General features: G+C 47.8%; 2 protein-coding genes across 6 annotated transcripts in view; one reads left to right on the top strand and one right to left on the bottom strand.

Moving 5' to 3' along the window:
* Positions 1-17,320, top strand: part of ZNF496 (zinc finger protein 496) — a 40,249-nt gene extending 22,929 nt beyond the window's left edge. For 2 of the 5 annotated variants that reach the window (XM_081034994.1, XM_081034996.1), the window contains 4 exons: positions 6,254-6,386; positions 6,735-6,842; positions 7,347-7,460; positions 11,759-14,234. In XM_081034994.1, the coding sequence (XP_080891120.1) occupies positions 6,254-6,386; positions 6,735-6,842; positions 7,347-7,460; positions 11,759-12,504 (1,101 nt within the window). In that variant the 3' untranslated portion in view covers positions 12,505-14,234. Of the gene's footprint in view, positions 1-6,253; positions 6,387-6,734; positions 6,843-7,346; positions 7,461-11,758; positions 14,268-15,190 lie in introns of those variants that run through there. The other 3 variants (XR_013992351.1, XR_013992350.1, XM_081034995.1) reach the window with 3 other exon arrangements.
* Positions 22-748, bottom strand: LOC308491417 (riboflavin kinase-like). The gene has a single exon (XM_081034997.1). The coding sequence runs from the start codon at positions 625-627 to the stop codon at positions 157-159; it is 471 nt and encodes a 156-aa protein (XP_080891123.1). The 5' UTR covers positions 628-748; the 3' UTR covers positions 22-156.
* Positions 17,321-20,076: the final 2,756 nt, after the last annotated feature.

The raw sequence follows: 20,076 nt of genomic DNA on the forward strand, positions 1-20,076 counted from the left end.
CAGTTGAAATATAATGTAACTACTTTGTACTGTTTAAACTAATTCACAGCTGTAGGAAAGTGTTTGATTTTAAAAATATAACCAAGATGAGACTGCATACTTATGAGCAGTAAAATACTAGAAAACAGAGGATAAGTAAATAAGATTTTTTTTTCATCAGTGGCCATTCATTATTTTGCTCTTAGGAACCTGGAAGAAATTGTCTTCTTTGAGTTTGAAATGTTCTGGTAAATCTAGTAGTTTCTTAGCTTCCTCAGTATCACCTTGAATTGCTGAAATAAGTGACTCTAAGGAATCAAAGTTCTTTTCTGGTCTGAGGTAGCCAACAGTGGCCACATTGAGGATTTCCCTATAGATGACCTCTTCAAAGGGATGCATGTGAGTCTCCATGGGCATCTTTGTATTCCATCCTATGCTCGCCACCATCATGTGGACAGCTCCACTTCCAGCATTGGGCCAAACATCATAAATGCCAGTGGATCCATCAGCTGGAAAATTATCTACTACTTGCACAGGAGAATTAGCTGTGGGGGTGCCCAGCTGCTTGGAGCTGTGGCCAAAGCCCCACAGCACTTGACCGCAGCAGAAGTAAGGCAGGTGCCTCATGACACCATCCCTTCCAGGCATGGGCTGCGGCCCAGTCAGCGGGTCCACCTGTCCAGGCGATGCCCAGACCCCATGAACCAGCCAGGGGACAGGAGGGAACTCTGCTGGCGGGCGGGGCAGATTCACAGCAGGCCAGGAAGCCCTGGGGACATGCTGAGGCAAGGCCTGTAGCACTGCTCACCCAACAGAAGCTGCCCAGTGATGGTTTTGGTGTTGTCATTTAAAAAAAAAAAAAAAGTATTTTAGCCATAAAAATGCGTATCATTGTGGTTCAATTTGCATTTCTCTGTTGACTAATGAAGTTGAGCATCTTTTCACCTGCTGTGGATCATTTGCACATTGTTTGTGAAGTATACAGATATTTTCCCTATTTATTGAGTCACTTGTACTGTGTTTTAAGAACTTTTGGAAACATATTCTGGATAGAAGTCCTTCATCAGATGTGTATATTGGGAATATTTCCTATCAGTCTGCGGCTTGCCTTTTCATTGTTTTAATGATGTCTTTTGAAGATTGGACATCTTTAATTTTGAGAAGGTGCAACTTACTGATTTTGTCCCCTGTTGAATTCCTTGGCAACCTTGTCAAAGATCAGTTATCCACATACTCCTGAGCACGTGGGCTCACCCGCGATGAGCTATGTTTTGAACCTTTGTGCCAATACCACTGTAACTTTATAGTAAGTTTTGCAGTGGGGTAACGTGAGTCCTCCAGTTTTCAAAATTGTTTTGGCTGCTTCTAAATGCTGTACATGTCCATATAAATTTTGGAATCTTCCTGGAGTTTTTGTTTGGGATTACACTGAATCTACAGGGTGTTGTAGAACAAATTGATATCTTAACATGTTAAATCTTCATTTCTTTGGTTCTTCAGTGTTCAGGTGGGGCACATATAAACATTTTCCTTAAGAATCCCATGGTGTTTGATACCATGTGAATGGTCTTGACATATATATTATATATGTATGTGTATATATACATATATAATACATATATTTCACCTTCTGATTGTTCTATATAGAATATAAAAATACAATTGATTTTGGTACATTGACCTTCTATCAAGTAACCTTGTTAATTTTTATTAGTATGGTAGTTTTTCTGAAGATCCAGAGGATTTTCCGATTGGGTTGTGGGATTTTTGGCTTCTAGGCCAAGGTGTTCAAAGTGTTTCTAAGTCACAGTTTTATGTATAATGACAAGATGATTGTTGAACTTTTATTACCTTTTGTTTTGAATCTTCATAAAAGCAATGCTTGATAATAGTATTTTAATGTACTAGTGAATGTAACTTTTTTCATATGTTTTAAAATATTTACTTTCTTGGTTCCCCCTTTTTTAAATTGGGATGAAAGGCTCTTCAATTGTGTTATAAGGGCTCTGTATATTTTAAGTCTTCTTTGCCTCTCATAAATGGTGTACATTTGTTCTTAGTTTGTCACTGGTCTTTTCATTTCATTCACGTTGTTTAAATTACTGGAGGTATTTATAATTTTTATGTGACCGTCGTCCCATTCTTCTGTTTTTAGTCTCTGAAAGCTATTTTTTCTTTTAGTACTTTCAAGGTTTTTATTTTTATATTAGTTACAATCAAGGATCAGAATCTAGTTTCATTTCTAAATAGTCAACCAATTACATCAGGTACATTGGATAAAAATCATCTTTCTCTTTCTCCATTGATTAGGGTTCTGTTTTTTTCTTGTAGATTAAATTTTTATGTGTACCAAATTTTGTTTCTGGACTTTTTCTTTTCTTCTGTGTTGGTATATTTTTGTTCCAAAATCACATTTCTGATTTTGAAGCTCTTTTACCAAAATTATAACCATACTAATTTGTTAAACATTTTCTTGCAGTTCATCCCATGCCACGAATATTACTGATTATTTATACCACCATAAAGTCATTGCAACATATTTAGGATCTTTTTAAATTTTAAAATTGAAATGTTTTCTTTTATAATAGTGAAGTATATCTACAATTTAAAACAAACTGATTGAAACATAGGAAAAGCAATCCATTAGAAAATAGAAAAATGGGCAAAGAAAATAAACAAGATCTCCAAGAAGAAAAAAACGCTACGCGCCAGTAAACACCTGAAGGGTGCTCATCGGAGGTCCTTCCATGCTTGTGATCGCTGGGCTCCCACCGCAGAGCTGGAACCCAGGCCGGCTGCAGCACCCAGTGTGGGTGGCCGCCTGGGGAGCGTAGCCCGGGTGCGCCACTTGAACGCTGGTCAGTATTTCATGTCGGCGAACACGTGTTCCCCGTGGCCCAGTAGCTCTTCTACAAATCTATCTCGCACTCACACTTGTGCACGGACGGGGAGACCGATGAGAGGCTTCATCGAACTGTTTGTTGCCTGTAATAGCAAAGTAAACACGATCCCAGACTTACGGTTAGAAACCGCACTTAGATGTTTAAGTTGGACCCTTTCCCGACGGGCCGTGCGCATGCGTCGTCGGTGCCCCCTCCTGCTGGGCGTGCGCAGCTCCCCACCCGCCTGTGGTCCCTAGGTCGGCGACGTGCAGCGTGCTAGCAGATGCATTTTCGACTTAGGATATTTTCAACTTTGGGTGGTCTTATCGGGACGTAACCCTATCTAGGTCGAGGAGCATCTAGCATCTGTACTGGGAAAACCTACAACACTATTGATAGGAGAGGGGGCGTAACCTCAATAAACTAGAACTACATACATGCGTATGAAAAAACCTTAGAACGGGAGTGTGAGGCAAGTTCAACATTTAAAAACTCACGATACAGTATTGTGACATAATGTCAAACTATATTCAGATGCAGTTGCAGTTTAAAGGGCCTGCACTGACTGTAAGCACCAAACCCCGACTGCAGCCTCCCTCTGGAGAGGTCTGGGGGTGGGACTGGGGGCAAGAGAAGCTGAGACCACATTCCACCTGTGACCCCCCCCCCCCATACCTGAGGCAAACACTGTAACCTGTGAGTAGTTTTTATATTTTGATATGGGTGTGTGGACGTTATTTTGTTTCAATTTTTAATAAAACATAAATTATCCAGGCTCAGGGTAAGTCTTCAGACACTAGAGAAAAGCTTAAAGAAGAAAAGAAACATCACATGAGATTCTACCAAATGGTGTGTTCTACATTTTTTACACACACCTGTACATGTACCTCTGAAAATGTCCTGGGAATGGAATTACTGGGTCACAGGGTGTGCTTCTGTTACATTCTCCCAGAACTGTCCAGAAATGTGCATTTCCCCAGACCTGTCTTCCTACATCCCCAAAGATCCAGGGGAGCATTACACTTAATCTCATCCTTTCTAACCAGATGGGTGTAGGCCAAGCAATTATTTATAAGCATATGACTTTTGTCATGAAAACATAGTTCTGTTGAATTTCACTTGTATACCTGATGATTGACATTTAAAGACACAATTTATGTTTAGCAAGATTTCTAGGACCCATTAGAAAGCTTTAACCTAGCAATTCCCAGTCTTAACTTCTTCTCACAGTCTCCTGTGGAACTGTCATAATTTTTTTTCTTGAAAAGGTATTATTATTTCATACTGTGTTTCCCCGAAAATAAGACCTAGCCGTACTATCAGCTCTAATGCATCTTTTGCAGCAAGATTATATAAGACCTGGTCTTACATTATATAAGACCCGGTGTTTTATTTTATATTACATTATATTATATCCAGTCTTATATTAAAAATAAGACTGGGTCTTAACATTAATTTTTACTTCAAAAGACGCATGAGAGCTGATGGTCCGATTAGGTCTTATTTTGGGGGAAACACGGTAGTTCTAAAGACACTCAATGATACCATTGAACTGGCGTTAATATTTTCAGGTACTGCAGAGCAGTTTCTAGACCATGGCTCTTGACACTTTGGCTGGGTAGGTCTTCGTCACATGGGGCTGTCCTGGGCACTGTGGGATCTCGAGCAGCATCTCTGTCCTCCAGCCCTAGTGGTGACAAACAAATGTCTCAGGCGTTGCCACATGTCCTGGGTGCAGAATTAGTCCCCCTTGGATGAGAACCAGGGTGCCATAGGAAGTTGTGCTGATGTGAGTGAATAACTTTTTTCTTAGAAGATTCACGCAGATGCATGTTGCATTAATGGATCGTGGTGCCTGCAGTTCTTCAGTGATTCAGATGATAAGGAAACATGCCCACTCACCCACATGTGAGGGGGAGAAATATGACAAATGGGCAAAATGTTAATGTGGCGCATCTAGTTCAAGGACTCTGTACCCTTTGTGCTCACTGTTTTATTCTCTGTTATCTCTAGGGTTAATGTGAAAAATCAAGGTGTGTATGTAGGGGAGGAGGAGTCCAAGGCAGCAGAGGACGGACATACACTGAAAACTCCTTTCCCAGCCCTGTGCCCCAACATCTGTCCCCGTCCCACAGGGCAACCAGACACGTAACCTGTGATCTTCCAGACAGCTAGACAGATGTGAGGGCATGTGTTTAAAATAGGAACTTATTCATTCTTTAAAAAGATACTCTTATACAATATTATATGGGTTGCACTTTTCCCCACAATTTTATTTTAAAGTCCTTTCCAGTTGACTATATAAAGGAATTATGTTTTGTAAAAAAACCAAAAGTGGAATTTTATTTTAAATGCTTTTATTGAAACACTTTGTAGAAAATATGTGCCTTGTTAAGCCAATGTTCAGAGAATTGACATGTTAGGTAGAGATATGATGTGTGTTTCTGTTCTGGGATTAAAAGGTACAAACAGAAATGTCATTCTTTCACATCTCCCAAATATTCTATCAAGTAATCAGAGTTCCAGATCACTATGAAGTGAATAAGTTTTCAATGTCATTTATTGTTACGATCAACCTTTTGTCATATTAATACATGTATTTACAGGAAGTTTGAGACCCTAGCTTCATGCTTCAACTATTAAAGACCTATATTTCCATTTTGTAAAAGACATTTATTTTTATGGTCTCCTGGTATTATATGGATATGCCATCATTTTTTTAAAATTAAAATTAATTAGATACAGCCCCATGATCTGTGACTCAGAAGTGTAAGGAAAGTCCCTGGCACGCATAACCCCAGGTCCCGCGAAGTTGCCACCGTTACAGACTTTTGGACACCCTACATGTGGGGCCTAGGTCGCCTGTACACAGGTGTTTTTCATGTGACACACGTCGAGGGCTTCCTCCTCAGTGCAGAGGCCCTTGTTCCCTCTAGTGGAGGTGAACTCGTGCCCGGCAGAATGTCGTGGAATTAATCAGCGCTCTGTTGATGGGCACAGAGCTCGTCTTCAGTCTTTATTGTCTGTGATCATCTCTATTGACAATGTTATCTATGATCATCAATGCTGCCGTGAAGCGGCCCATGTGGACCTCACGCTGCGCGCGTGCAGAATGTCTGGCGGGCGGAGCACACGGTGACATTGCGGGTGCTCCGCCGCGCTGAACCGCGCGTGCGCCCTGCCAGCCCCTTCGGCATCGCTGTTTGGCTTAGACCAACGCTGGCAGGATAGGAACCAGGTGGATGTCAGACGAGCTGGGGAGCAGCCCTCTGCTGACTTCCGGCTGCACGTGTTGTGGGGGCTCTGCCCTCAGCCCCAGCTCGCTCCCCTTGTTGGTAGTATCTGTCCCCAGTTGGTCCCCAGACTGAGGCTTCCCTGTTCTGTGGTTTCAGAACCGGGTTTCTCCCTTCAAAGACATGATCTTCTGCTTCTCAGAAGAGGACTGGTCCCTTCTAGACCCCGCCCAGACTGGCTTCTATGGGGAGTTCATCATTGGAGAGGACTGCGGGGTCTCGCTGCCACCCAGTAAGACTCCCCCCAACCCCTGAGGCCAGGAGCCTGGCGGCCCACATCTGGTCTTGCAGTCCACTCCCCAACCCTGATGGGTGGTCACCTGCCACTATCACATGTAACTCAGGCTTACCAGGTGCTTTGTGGAAAAGGCCAAATGTAACACCCCTCCATGCATCTGCTCTTTCTGTCCTTCTTTCCCGTGGCCTCTTCATTTCTGGCCCTCTAACTTCGTGGTCTGACATACGCCCCACACCCACTGCTCCCTCCTGGCCTCCCTGCATGGCCCTGTCACTGCCATGGCCTGTCACATGTCTCTTCAGATCACTGAGGAATGTGTGTCCTCCCCTTTTCTGTGAGCAGATGACCCAGCTGCCCAGCTGGATCTATCCCAGGGCGAAGAGAACGAGCCACGAGTTCCGGAGCTCCAGGACATCCAGGGGAAGGAGGCCACCCAGCCCGTCTGCTTGGGTGAGTCATGACTCCAAAATGGGGGGAAGCTGCAGGCGGGCTGCTGCCTGCCATCTCTGTGCAGTCTTATGTCACCTGGATTCTGTCTTAGTAGAACGTAGAACATGTCTTGCCTCCTCCCCAACTCCTTGCGGAAAGGGTGTGGTCACACTCTGTCAATCAGGCGCTAGGACATGATGGCTCTGCAGGCTCTGTATTCATTTATGCAGCGTCTGTGAGGGGCATGGGGGCCTCTGGGAGTCCCAGCACACAAGTGGAAATGACTACAGGGATGGCAGTGGCTGGTCCACAGTCAGGTGACAGGGCGGAACCAGGACCCATGTGGGTTCCAGCTAGCTTCAGAACCCATGTTGCCTGCTGACTTACTCGCTTTACAACCACTGAGTGACGACCGAGAGGGAGCCCAGGGCTGCCTCAGATCCCAGCCAGGCGTCTATTAAGATGCCTCCCCAGGTGGTGCTGTAGCTGCAGGACAAACTAACTTCCATTTTCTTCCCTGGAAAGACTTTCCAAGTCTCCAGCCATTCCAGGTAGAAGAAAGAAGGAAAAAGGATGACGTGCAGGTGCCAGAGTTCCAGGCCTGTGAGCAGATGGCGCTCACTCAGAGCGCCTGCCCAAGTAAGGACGGCCTGGAGGCGTGGGGAGTGCGTCTGTGTGTGCATGTGGTGCCGTCGGCAGGTGTGTGTGGGCCTGGGGACGGCGTGTCTGGTGTGCTGCATGTGTGTGGCGTGTGGCCTGCCCGTGTGCCGGGGAGCGACCAGGAACTGAACTCCCTGAGGTCCCTGCGGATGCCCCTGGGGTTGGTCAGCGGCTTGCGCTGCTTCCCTTTTGCTAGGGCCTTCCGGCTGAGGCCCAGTCCCCTCTTAGTCCCCTTGCAGGTGAAGCAGGGGAGATGCAGCATGGCTAGCCATGTAGGAGTGTGCTTTTCCCTGAGCACGGAAGGCTGGAGTCCTGGGCAAAGTCTTGGAACGAAAGAGCAGCATTGCAGAATGGTACAACAAAAGGGATTCTGGAGCGTGTGTGCCCCACCTGCCCTCACGGGGAGCCAATACGTGCACTCATTTTGCCAAAAGCCACTGCTTCCAGTGGCCGAGGCTAACATAAGGTCATCTTCAATCTCCTCAGGGTTCAGGTGTTCTTCCGAGCACTGAACCCTGCTCTCTGGTTCTTTCTTTTTTCTCCTCTGTTAAAAATTTTTTTTTCAGTTCCAGTTGACATACAATATTATGGCTCTGGTTCTTATTTGAACCCACTGTGACACAGGTTTTCCACAGCTGTGGGGACTGACTCATGCACAGTCTCTTTTACCTGAGATGTGTTTTAGAGGCAAGATTGGCCTGGTATTGTGGTACCATGTTTCCCCAAAAATAAGACCTAACTGGAAAATAAGCCCTAGCATGATTTTTCAGGATGACATTCCCTCAACATAAGCCCTAATGTGTCTTTTGGAGCAAAAAATAAGACCCGGTAATTACACCTAGCTTCGTGCAGGGCTCACTACCACTTCTGTTTGCCCGATTGTGTTTAGACAAAAGGGGTATCACATTTATGGAAACCCACAGCAGATCCAGGAGGATGACTCCTCCCAGGCTGAGGGTGGCCATGCATAGGTGCCCATCTCAGTCGGGCTTGACAGTGCTTGTGCTGCATGTGCCCTTCGGCCCTCTGCCCACCCATCGCCTGTCTCATGCTTTGGAGGGTGCCTGGCTACGCCACAGGGAGCTTCCAGGCTCGCTCTCCCTTTCCTGGGCTCTGATATGGCAAGGTGCCCACGGCACAGGACAGGTGACAGATTTCAGAGAACAGGCACCATTGTTATCTGGGTAGCTCCTGTCCACATTCTCTGACAGCAGGTGAGGGGTCCCTGTCCCCATTGCTGCGGGACTCATGCAGGATGCCGCCACCCATTCCATCAGCACCAGTGTGAGCAGCGCATTCTAACACTGCTTTGAGATGGACTCGCTTGTATTTCTTTGTTTTCCCTGTGGAACGGGTAGTTGCTGTTTAGGCCTTGTTTCTGTTTTTGCCCTTCCCCCATCATGCTGGACAAGCTGGCTGTATGTCCCAGGCCTCAGGGTAAGGTCCCCACGCGATCTTGTGCACTGTGTCTGGACAGACCTTCTGAGATAGGTGCTGCCAGTGGGCACGACTCATACAGCAACAGCTGGATCTGGGCGGCTGAAACAACGAATTTATTTCTCACCGTTACGGACGTGGGCAGGTCTGAGGTTAAAGCACCCGCGAAGCCTGTGAATGGTGCAGGCTCTTCCTGCTTGTAGAGGCTGCTGTCTGGCCATGTGCCCGCCGTGCGCTCACGGCCTTTCCCCAATGCGTGCTGGGGGAGCTCTGGTGTCTCCTCTTATGAGGTCACTCTTCCCAACTAGGGCCACCTTCAAGGCACATCTAGTGCTAATGACCTCCCAAAGGCCCCCCCCCTCCTAACATCACCATACTGGGGATTAGGCCTTGAATATATGCCTTTGGGGGGACACAGGCGCTCAGCTCCTGATGGGCACTGTGACGTCTCCATCCTGCAGCTGAGGCACATGATCTAAAGTTGCTCGCGCAGGGCCCACACTCAGGCTGTGGGGTCAGACTGCAGAGGTGACCCTGGGCAGTCAGGCCCAGGCGAGGCTCTTCATGGCACATCTCCGAGCCATCACCTGCCTTTTCTATGAAATCAGAATTATGGGTCCAAATCCATCGCCTCTTATTTGCACATAATCCCTCCCCCCCCTTTTTTTTAAACCTTGTGAGTCTTTCAGCACATGAATTCCTTTTCACATGTTTGAAATGTAAATACGTTTATTCGTCTCCTTTTTGTTTTTGTCTTGCAAGAAAGCCTCCCCATCTTAACACTATAAGAATGTATGTTGATACTGCATTTGTCATTCTGCTTTTTCCCATCTGGCTTCCTGTCCTCCCGGCTTCCCCCTCGGCTCCTTCAGCCCACAGGTACTCTTAGGGAGTTACTTGCCAGCCTGGGCAGTGCCCCTACTCCGCTCGCTGATTGGGCTCAATTCCCCAGAAACCTTTGGCAACTTTCACTCTGCTTTAATTTTTCCCCCTGTAACAGAGACAGGAATCATAGCTGTCTTGCGGGCTTATTGTGGAGGACTGCATGATTTAATACACATAAAAGCACACAGACCCGCACTCTTGCCCATTTCCCTACTGTTATCCTAAAAGCCAATTCATGGGACCCCTCCCACACCCCACACAGCCCGTTCTGTATTCCTCACTGCTGAGCTGAGCACTCTCTGGCTTGACTCTCTGGCGTTTTGGGCACACCTCGGAATCTCGGCTCATCTACTGGGAACCCTTCATACTGCTGTATGGCTGGCCCACAGCAGCACTATTGGTTGTTTATTCCCCTTTTAGAAACTCTGCATCTAGCTGATTTGAGGGGATGTCATCCTGTAGGCACTATGTTATTCTCCTAGGACTGCCATAACAAAGTACCACAGACGGGGCGGCTCAAACAGCAGGAAGTGGTAGTTCACAGTCCTGTGGGCTGGAAGTCTGAGATCAGGCTGTCAGCAGGGCGGGCTCCTCCTGCAACCTCTGTTCTTGGCATGTAGACGGCATCTCCTCCCTGCACTCTCACAGGCCATCTCTGCGTGTCTGTGTCTTAATCTCTTGTAAGGATGACAGTTGGATTAGGGCCCATCTTAATGAGCTCCTTTTAACTTAATTACCTCTTGAAAGAGCCTGAAACCAAATGTAGTCACATCCCAAGGTATTTGGGATATGGACTTATAATAGGAATTTTTACAGGATGCAGTTCAGCCCTTACCTCTCCAGCATCTGGTGTGACGGGGCCAGACTATCAGACAAGATAGTCCTCTACAGAGCTCTCCTGATTACCTCACCTCCATTCCTGGCTTCTCCTCACATAGTTAATTAGAGCCATGGTTGTCCAGCCAGACCCTTGGGGCTCTCCCACTTTGTGCAATATGGATAGACTGAGGATTCCCCATGTCTTCCGGTCTCCTTCCCACTCCCCACTTGCATTCTTCCCAACCCTCTTGCCCTGTCTTCTGATGGACACACCCCCTTGGCCCTGGCACTGCCCGGTATCTCTGCCTCTCTCCAGCCCCACCTGCCCTCAGGTTCCTGAACCTGTCAGAACCCTCCTCCCTGTAGAAATTAAGTCCAAAATAACTATGTTCCTACTGATGTCTTGAAGGGTGCAGCACCACTGCCCCCTGGTGTAGACCTGAGCCCCTCATTTCAAAAAGTGAGGAACAGAGGCTCTAGGGGACCGTGTGATGGGCTCCAGGCTGCAGGGCAGGACCTCACAGCCTCCGGGCCGAACACCTACCTGCTCCCCATGGTGCCTCCTCTGAACACCACAGACTAGGGGTCCATTGAGTTAGCCCACGTTGTCAAGTCCAGGACGTCCCTTCTTCCCATTGCCATTGGTGGCCACGGGCAGGCCTCAGATGTGACACTGAGGGAGAGGTGACCCTGGGTGCTCTAGGACCGTTGAACAGCGTTGGCAACAGACAGCCCAGCAAGACTCAACTGCCACTTTGTGTGTGTGTCACCAAGTTTGCAATGTGTATAACATGGCAAATAATATATCATCGGTTATATCTGGGAACAACTGATGTGCACATGGTCGAGACTTTATACAGATAAATACAAATTCCTAGAGCTTGGAGGGGTCTCAGTCGCCAGAAAAGAAGAGGATTGGGGCTGGAGCTTTTGGGGAAAAGGGCAGGGCAGAGCGGGTTGGGGCAGGAGAGCCCTACGCAGGGCGGTTGGCAGTGTACAGTGTTGGCTCCTAGGCTACAGCCTGGCGAGATGTGGCTTTCTGGGCCAAGAGCATCTCCCTGGGTGGGGGGGCGGGGGTTCTCGGGGTGGGGTATGGCCTGGGCGGCACCACTGACCTGCATATCGCTTTCCTGCAGCCGGAGGTGACGCAGCCACCCCCCAGAACGGCCTGGATGAGGAGGTGACCATTGAGATAGTCTTGTCCAGCTCTGGGGACGAAGACTCCCAGCTGGGCCCCTACTGCACGGAGGAGCGGCAGAGCCCGGTGGAGAAGCAGCACGGCCTCCCCGCTGCCCAGGAGAGCGGCGCGCCGGTGGGCGGTGAAGTCCAGACCTCCGGGAAGACCTACGTGTGTCCGAACTGCGGCAAGGTCTTCCGCTGGAGGGTCAACTTCATCCGGCACCTGCGCAGCCGCCGGGAGCAGGAGAAGCTGCACGAGTGCTCAGTGTGCGGGGAGCTGTTCAGTGACAGCGAGGACCTGGACGGGCACCTGGAGGCCCACGAGGCCCGGAAGCCTTTCCGGTGCGGCGCGTGCGGGAAGAGCTTCCGCCTCAACTCTCACCTGCTCTGCCATCGGCGGGTCCACCTGCCGCTGGGAGGTGATGAGCAGGAGGGGGCGGCGCCGGCAGCTGGGGTCCCTGACCCCGACGCACTGCGGGCGGAGGGCCGGACCCGGCTCGGAGTCCGGTGCTGTGACTGCGGGAAGGCGTTCCAGCGGCCGGAACACCTGGCCCGCCACCGCAGCAGCGTGCACCTGAAGGACGAGGCGCGGCCCTTCCGCTGCCGGTACTGTGTCAAAAGCTTCTCGCACAACTCCGACCTCCTGCGCCACCAGCGCCTCCACATGAAGCGCCGCTCCAAGCAGGCGCTGAACTCCTACTGAGTGGCCCCGGACACCCCCACCCCAGGACACACCTGTCCCAGGAAAGACCACATCCTTCTGCCCTTTGCTCTCAGGTAGAAATGAGATGCTGGCCGACTAAGCATCTCTTCTGTCTCTGCTGTGCCAAAAAGCAGGGAGGGAGGCGTGTTACCACCAGCTTTGCCTTGCCCTGTGTTTCCAGTCAGAGAGAGCCCCGTCCAGTGCTTCCCAAGCAGGCAGAGGGACTGGGCCGCCCCACCGAGGGGACCCCCTGGGGTCTGCCCCTTGCCACTGACCCACTACACTCCATCCTGCCCTGTCTGAATCCCCGTGCTCCCATCCTGGGGTTCCAGTGTAATTGCACTTCCCATCTGACTGCAAGAAGCTGCGGTGGGATGATGGGCATGTGGGGAGCAGAGCCAGGCACACCATGTCTGCTAATGGCATCAGAAGTCTGAGTCCCCATCACTATCTGGCCCAAGGAACACCCACAATTATCAGGCAGCCCTTTCAGGGTTGCAGCTCCTTGCCAAGGGGACTTGTGTCACCTTTTTATTTGTAACAGTGGCTGCTTCTTAGGGATTGTGAGCTCACCAAGGGCAATGCCCACATTTTAAACTGTATGTTGCACACCCTGCCCAAATGTTTCTTTGTATCATGAAGGTCCCGGTAAATGGTTGTGGGGTGGAAGTAGAGTTGTCATCATTTGAAAGGCACTTAAGTCACCCTTCCCATTCTGTTGTGTCTGGGGCAGCGCAAACAACCTGTGAGGTCAAGCTGTGAGTGTCCGTTCACTTAGCATGCTGGTTGTATTCGTTTGCTAGAGCTGTCTTAACAAAGTACTAAAAATGGGTAGCTTAGGACAACAGAGTCTTATTGCCGGGACTAAAGTGGAAAGTCTAAGTTCAAGGGCAGACTGGGTCCCTGTGAGGGACGGTGTGTTCCACGCCTGTCCTCCAGCTTCTGGTGGTTCTGGCAGTCAGTGGTGTTCCTTGTAGAAAAATCACCCCATCTCTGCCTTCATCTTCACGTGGTGCCGTGGTGGTCATGTCTATCTCTAAATTTCCCCTTTTCAGAGGATACCAGTCATTGGATCACCCCCCTCCCCACTCCAGTATGTCCCCATCTTAACTAGTACATCTGCGGTGACCGTATTTCCAAGGAAGGTCACATCCTGGTGCACTGGGGTTAGGATGTAAGCATGAATTTTTTGGGGGGGAGTAGACAATTCAACCCACAGCCCCAGATAGTGTGGCAACACTGCCCTCATCCCCAGTTTACAGATGAGTCAGCAAACTCAAGTTGGCTTGCTGTCCGTTCCACTGGAAGCAGCATTTAGACCCAAGTCTCTGCTTCCTAGGCAGGTGTCCTCCGGACGATAGCTTGGAAGTTTGTGGCCTGGATTTCTGGGCTGAGAGTGACGGTTGGCAGTGAAACCTCAAGCAATGGAAACCATGGTCTTTTTGTTCCTGGAAGACTGGCAATGTCAGCCAGGCTCAACCCCAAGAACGTGTGGGCTGTGGAGTGGCGGTGGCTGGATCAAAGCCACCAGGTAGGCATTTGGTGTTATTAGTACGTTACGTCCATTGGCAGGCAGCAAGGCTCCTTGTCACCTTAAGACGTCATTGCCACATTAATACGTCACTGCCACATACCCAGTGGAAGAGCCACAAGGTTTTATAATTCCGATTACTGCCAGTGTAGACACCTATACACTCAGAGGCAGTAAATGCAATAAAACCATTTGATCATACCCTCCACAAGAAATAAATATTGGGGCTCTTAGTTTGTAAATAGTTTGCCTCTTATATTGACCTGTCAGGAAGAGGGGAAAATATAAATCTGTAAGGTCAAGGAGGGGAAAATTCTAAGTAGAAGCCAGGCTGCACATTTACCCCATCCTCCTGCACTCTGCGCTCTTGCCCGAGGTCCCAGCAGTGGGAAGGTTCCCTCACCTGCTTCAGATGTGGTCTAAAGGAGGAACATTGCTCTACTTACCAGTGTCTTACCTGTGAAATCAGATCCTAAATAAGACACAAAGTTAGTGTAATGGAACTGAACCCCACAAGGAGGCTATGTGTCTTGAGTCTCCCCCAAATGCTGTGGAGAGACCCCAACTCACCCAGCATACCAAAGCGCCTACCTAACCAGAAGGTCACTTCGTCCCTGGATTCAGAAGCTCTCCTGGGTGCTGTAGCTAAATCGCGTCCCACACGAGAAGCCAGTAGAGTCGGTTATTTGCACTGGGGAAAGTTTTAGGACACGGGAGCTGACCACTTGCTCCCTCCCCCGGGCCATGAAAGTAGAAACCCCACATCTAAGAAGCATCTGCCCTGTGTTTCTCGGGTTCCTTGGTATTGTTCCCACTAACTCAGGTACGTAAAAACTCACTGAATTAATATCCATGTTAGACTTGCTGTTTTAGTTAATGTGTGTAGCACAGCTGAAGAGAAGGTCAGGTAGCCTGACAAGGAGAGCGTGAGGTGCGTGGATGCTGAAAATAGCCTTCTGGGCATCAGACATCACCTTGTGACACTTTAGGAGTCAGGTAGATCATTCTGGTCATCCAATCTGACGCCTGTCCTGAGGAGAGGATGTCCCGGCTTCCCAACACCAGGGGTAGCTGGCACTCCTGGTCACGCCACGGCTGGTGAACACAACCTCGGCCATTCTCATGTATCCTCTGTCTCCTGACCTCTCTCCCCAGCTGGGTGATGTGGCCAGTGGTGGGAAGGTCCCTTGCCATTGCTGTCACTGTGTGGCAAACATGGAAGAGAAGGCGCGAGTGCACACCTGACTTGGAGACCGGTCCTGGCATTCCTCTCCCGGGAGATGCTTGCAGTGTAATGTAGGGGACTTGGGGATACTTACATTGCTACATCTTGTCAAAATGTGAAGAGGTTGGGACACCTGCCCTGAAGACATTGCAGGTAAGCCGAATCAAGCTGAACCCCTTCGGAACTGTGTGTGTGTGTGTGTGTGCTCTCGGAAGGGCTGGGGCCTGCCCCCAGTACACTCATGGTGATTTCAGAGTGAGATTCCTGGATATTTTTAAATGTTTTTCCAGAAGAAGATCTGAAGTGGGAAAGAGTATCACCTCATGTGGAAATCGTGCTGGCACTTTTCATCAGCAGCAATTGTACAGGGACAGGGGGTGCCGTACCAAATTTATCCTGGTCTCCCTTTTGGCCATTTTTTTTAAATGGCTTTCCTGATGTCAGGGTGATATTCTGTGGCCAGTGTCTGAAGCCTTCACCAGCAACTTCCTTTAATCACCTGTGCTCAAGAAGCCAAATTTCTGCCCAGATGTGCACTCACCAGGTTTGTAGAAGCAGAACTGGGTGCCCCAGCAAAGACAGCAGGATGTGGCTGAAGACTCCTGCAGCCCTGGCTGAGCTTCAGGCTCTAGATAGCAAGGATGAAGTCAGAATAAAACTGGGAAAGACAACATCGTTTTTAATAAGACGCTGGAGACTGGGAAGAGGACTTGCTTTACCTGGAAACACATAGGAGCTGCTCTTACTACTCATCCCTCTCCTTGACCACCTTGGTGGCACTCTGGTCAGGGACTTACCAAGGACAGGACGCCTTGGCTTGGCTGCCATGTGCCAATAGGTGGACATTAAGGCCTGTCCTCAAATGGACAGCTCTTTTTGGGGCCCCAAAGCATTGCTTTGGGGACGGTTTATGCCAACAGGGCTGCAGCAGCAGCTCGGTGGTGATGGTGGGTCCGTTTCAGGGTATCGTGTATCCTAGCGCACCTTTTGTCCTGGAAGCACTGACTGCAGCTAGCGTGGGCATCCAGCTCTCTAATCGCCTGCTCCTCCCCAGCCTGTGTCTGTCTGTCCATCTGTTTTCCAGAAGGGAAGAAGCACAGCGGAGATAACTGATGGCTCTGATTGCAGCACTGTCTGCAGGTCCCTGAGCACTTTCCTGGAATCACAAAACCGCTCGGAGCCTCAGAAGTGAGCTCAGCCCTGGATCAGAGGCCACTAGCAAGGACAGACATGTGCGTCCTGCCAGAGTTGGTGTGAACTTGATCATGCCCCCCTGTATTTGTTAGATGAACCCAGAAGCAAGAAAAGAGGCTCAGAAAGCTTCCTATGGCCTGGAGGAAACTTGGGTGTTTACGTCTCAGGGCAACTGCTGCATGTCAATCGAAAGAACTTGGAAGAGCTTTGGCACATCAGCTCACCTAAGCTTCACTACCATTTTGCAATGTAGGTACATTTATTACCTTCATTTTACAGAGCAGGCAGAGTGGCTAAGGAATTTGCTTGGGGACACACAGCCGACCTAAGATTCCAACTGAGGCAGCTTGTCTGGGCAGTGTGGGCATTTCATAGTGTGCTGAGCGGCTGCTGCTCACTAATGACTTTTAAATACTGTTGTGATAAGTGCTACAGATTAGGAATACAGAGAGAATCTAACTGTGGGAGTTCAGAACCAGTCACCCCAAGATGTGCCTCTGTGCTATGCAGATTATTTTGAGCTAGAGGCCACCAACCCCTTGGGCTCAAGAGAACCTTCCGCCCCACTTAACTACCTAGAAGATACTGAATTACCGGCCTTGCCCATAATAACAGTGTTGGAGATGACCTCTTTTGACCCATCTGTAGGGCAGGACAAACTTCTAGTTATTGAGCATCTGCTTTTTTTTTTTTTTAATCATTCTTCAATGACCCTCTGAAGCCCCCCAGGCACCTTACTCATCCCTAGCTCAGGGTGTCTTATGTACCTCAATCCCCCTTTCTGTCTCTGACCCTCTCCTACACGTTGGGTCTCTGACTCTCATCCCCATACATATGTGTACATTAAATTTGGTTATTTTCTCTTGCTGATCTGTCTCATGTCTATGTGATTATTAGTCTGTCTGACAGAACCTTGGGGGAGAGGAGTTTCTTCCTCCCCACAACAGGGAGGCATCCTTTGGTCTGTGGGGCCAGGAGGGGTTTCCATAAGAAGTAACTCTGAAAGTGAGATGGGTAGGTAAACAAAGGCAACAGAATAAAGAGAGGGGACAGGGCTTTCCACAGCTGGAAGGACAGAAGAGAGCAAGCCCAGAGTGGCACCAGACCTTGCAATTTACCTTGAGAGTCCATTTTGGACAGAAACGTGGCGTGGCCAGGTTTGTGTTTTCAAAGGTGACTCTGCTGCAGTGAGGTTCAGGGGAGAGCAGTGGGGTACAGAGGAGGGAACAGTGGGCTCATGGGTCAGGGGCAGTGCTGGAAATTTGGGAGAGGTGAGCTTCAAGGCTGTTGATCTAGGACAGCTGAGATACCAGCTGGGAGCTGCATGGCAGCAGTAAAGGTGCAGAGTGGCAGAGAAATTTGAGAAACGTGGAAGGGAAGCTGGAGAAGACTTTCAGCTTCTGACTTGAACAGAAGGGTGAAATCCCAGGGGAGGAACGGATAATTCAGCATGAGTTCAGTGTGGGATTGCTGAGTTTCAGGAGAGTCACGAGGATGAGCAGCTGGATGTGTTTATCTGGAGAACAGAGAGGGCTTCAGGCAGCAGGGGAAACACTTGTCACTGTAATTAGTGAGGTAGATGAGATGACCATGGGAGAAAGACAAGAGAGCCAGTGTAAGCCAAAATTAATTTTAGACTGTAATAAAGAAAAAGAAGCATTTATTTGAGCAAAAGGAGCTGCAGCCTGGGAGACACAGGTTCAGGTAGCAACCTAGTGTGTTCCATTGAGACAAAAGAGAGGCCACCTTTTATAGGGAAAGCTCCTGCTCAGGTTCCCAATTAAGTCTGTTTTAAATGACGTATCCAAATTATGCAGTTCTGATTGGACAGGGCTAATTGGAAAGAGGAACCCAGGCTTCGCTGCAGTGGTTGACTCAGACAGTGTGAACTAGCGGGGCAGCGAGCGTGAGGGAAGCCCAGAGTTCAGTCTGAGATTTTTTTCTGTGAACAGAGTATGTGAGGAGACTATCAGTAAATGGCCACAGGTTCTCATTATTCATGAAACTTGGATTCTCAGTTGACCATGGGGAGGCTATCTCAGCAGACAAATTCTTTCACAGGGTCCACAACTGGATGGAGAGTCTTAGATACATCTATGTCTAAAAGACAGAGAGAGCCCATTCGATGACTAAATGTCATGTGGGATCCTGCGTGGCCCTGTGGGACAGAAAGAGGACATTAGGGGAAACTAAGCAAACCTAAACAAAGTGAGGACTTTAGTTAATAAGAATGTATCCATATCAGTTCATTAATTTTAACAAATGTGTCACACTTAAATAAGATGTTAATAATAGGAGAAAATGGACACAGGTTTTATGGGAAATCTCTATACTATCTTATCAATTTATTTTATTTTTGGTATATCTAAAATTGTTCTAGGTGAATTCCACTAAATATTCAAAGAAGAATGAATACCTATCCTACTCAAACTATTCCCAAAAATTGAAGAGAAGGGAAGGCTCCCAAACTTATTTTACAAGGCCACATTAACCTGATACCAAAACCAGACAAAGACATCACACACACACACACACACACACACACACACACACACACACACACACACACAAATTATAGGCAATATCCCTGATGAAAATAGATACAAACATCCTCAACAAAATATTAGCAAACTGGATTCAACAATACATTAAAAAAGATCATACACCATTATCAAGTGGGATTCATTCCTGGGATGCAAGGTTGGTTCAATATTTACAAATCAATTTACATGACACCATGTAAACAAAATAAAATATAAGAATCATATGATTATATCAACAGATGCAGGAAAAGCACTTGAGAAGAGACAGCATCCATTTATGATAAAAACTCTCAGCAAAGTGGGAATAGTGTGAACATATCTCAGCTTAATAAAGGCATATGTGACACACCCACAGCTAACATCATACTCAATAATGAAAAGCTGAAAGCTTTTTCTTTAAAGATCAGGAAGAACACAAAAGGATGTACACTTGTACGACTTTTATTCAATATAGTATTGAAAGTCCTAGTCACAGCAGTTAGACAAGAAAAGGAAATAAAAGGCATCCAAACAGGAAAGGAGGAAATAAAACTGTCATTATTTGCAGATGACATGATACTATAGAGAGAAAACCCTAAAGATTCCACTAAAAATCTATTAGAACTAATAAGTGAATTCAATAAAGTAGAATGATACAAAATTAATATTCAGAAATTTGTTGCATTTTTATATACCAATAATGAACTGCTGTTCATTAAAGAGCAATTAAGAAAACAATCTCATTTACCGTTGCATTAAAAAACAAACAAACAACAACAAAAAAAACTAGAAATAAATTTAGCCAAGGAGTTCAAAGACCTGTACTTGGAAAACTAGAAGACGCTGAAGAAATTGAAGAAGACACAAATAAATGGAAGCATATACCATGCTCATGGATAGGAAGAATTAACATTGTTCAAATGTCCATCCTACCCAAAGCAATCTACAGATTCAGTGCAATCCCTATCAAAATACCAATGGCATTTTTCACAGAACTAGAAAAAATAATCCTGAAATTTATATGGAACCACAAAAGACCCGGAATAGCCACAGCAATGTTGGAAGAGAAACAATGTTGGAGATATCATGCTACCTGATAT

This window comes from Rhinolophus hipposideros, assembly GCF_964194185.1.
Source record: "Rhinolophus hipposideros genome assembly, chromosome: 23".
NCBI lineage: Eukaryota > Metazoa > Chordata > Mammalia > Chiroptera > Rhinolophidae > Rhinolophus > Rhinolophus hipposideros.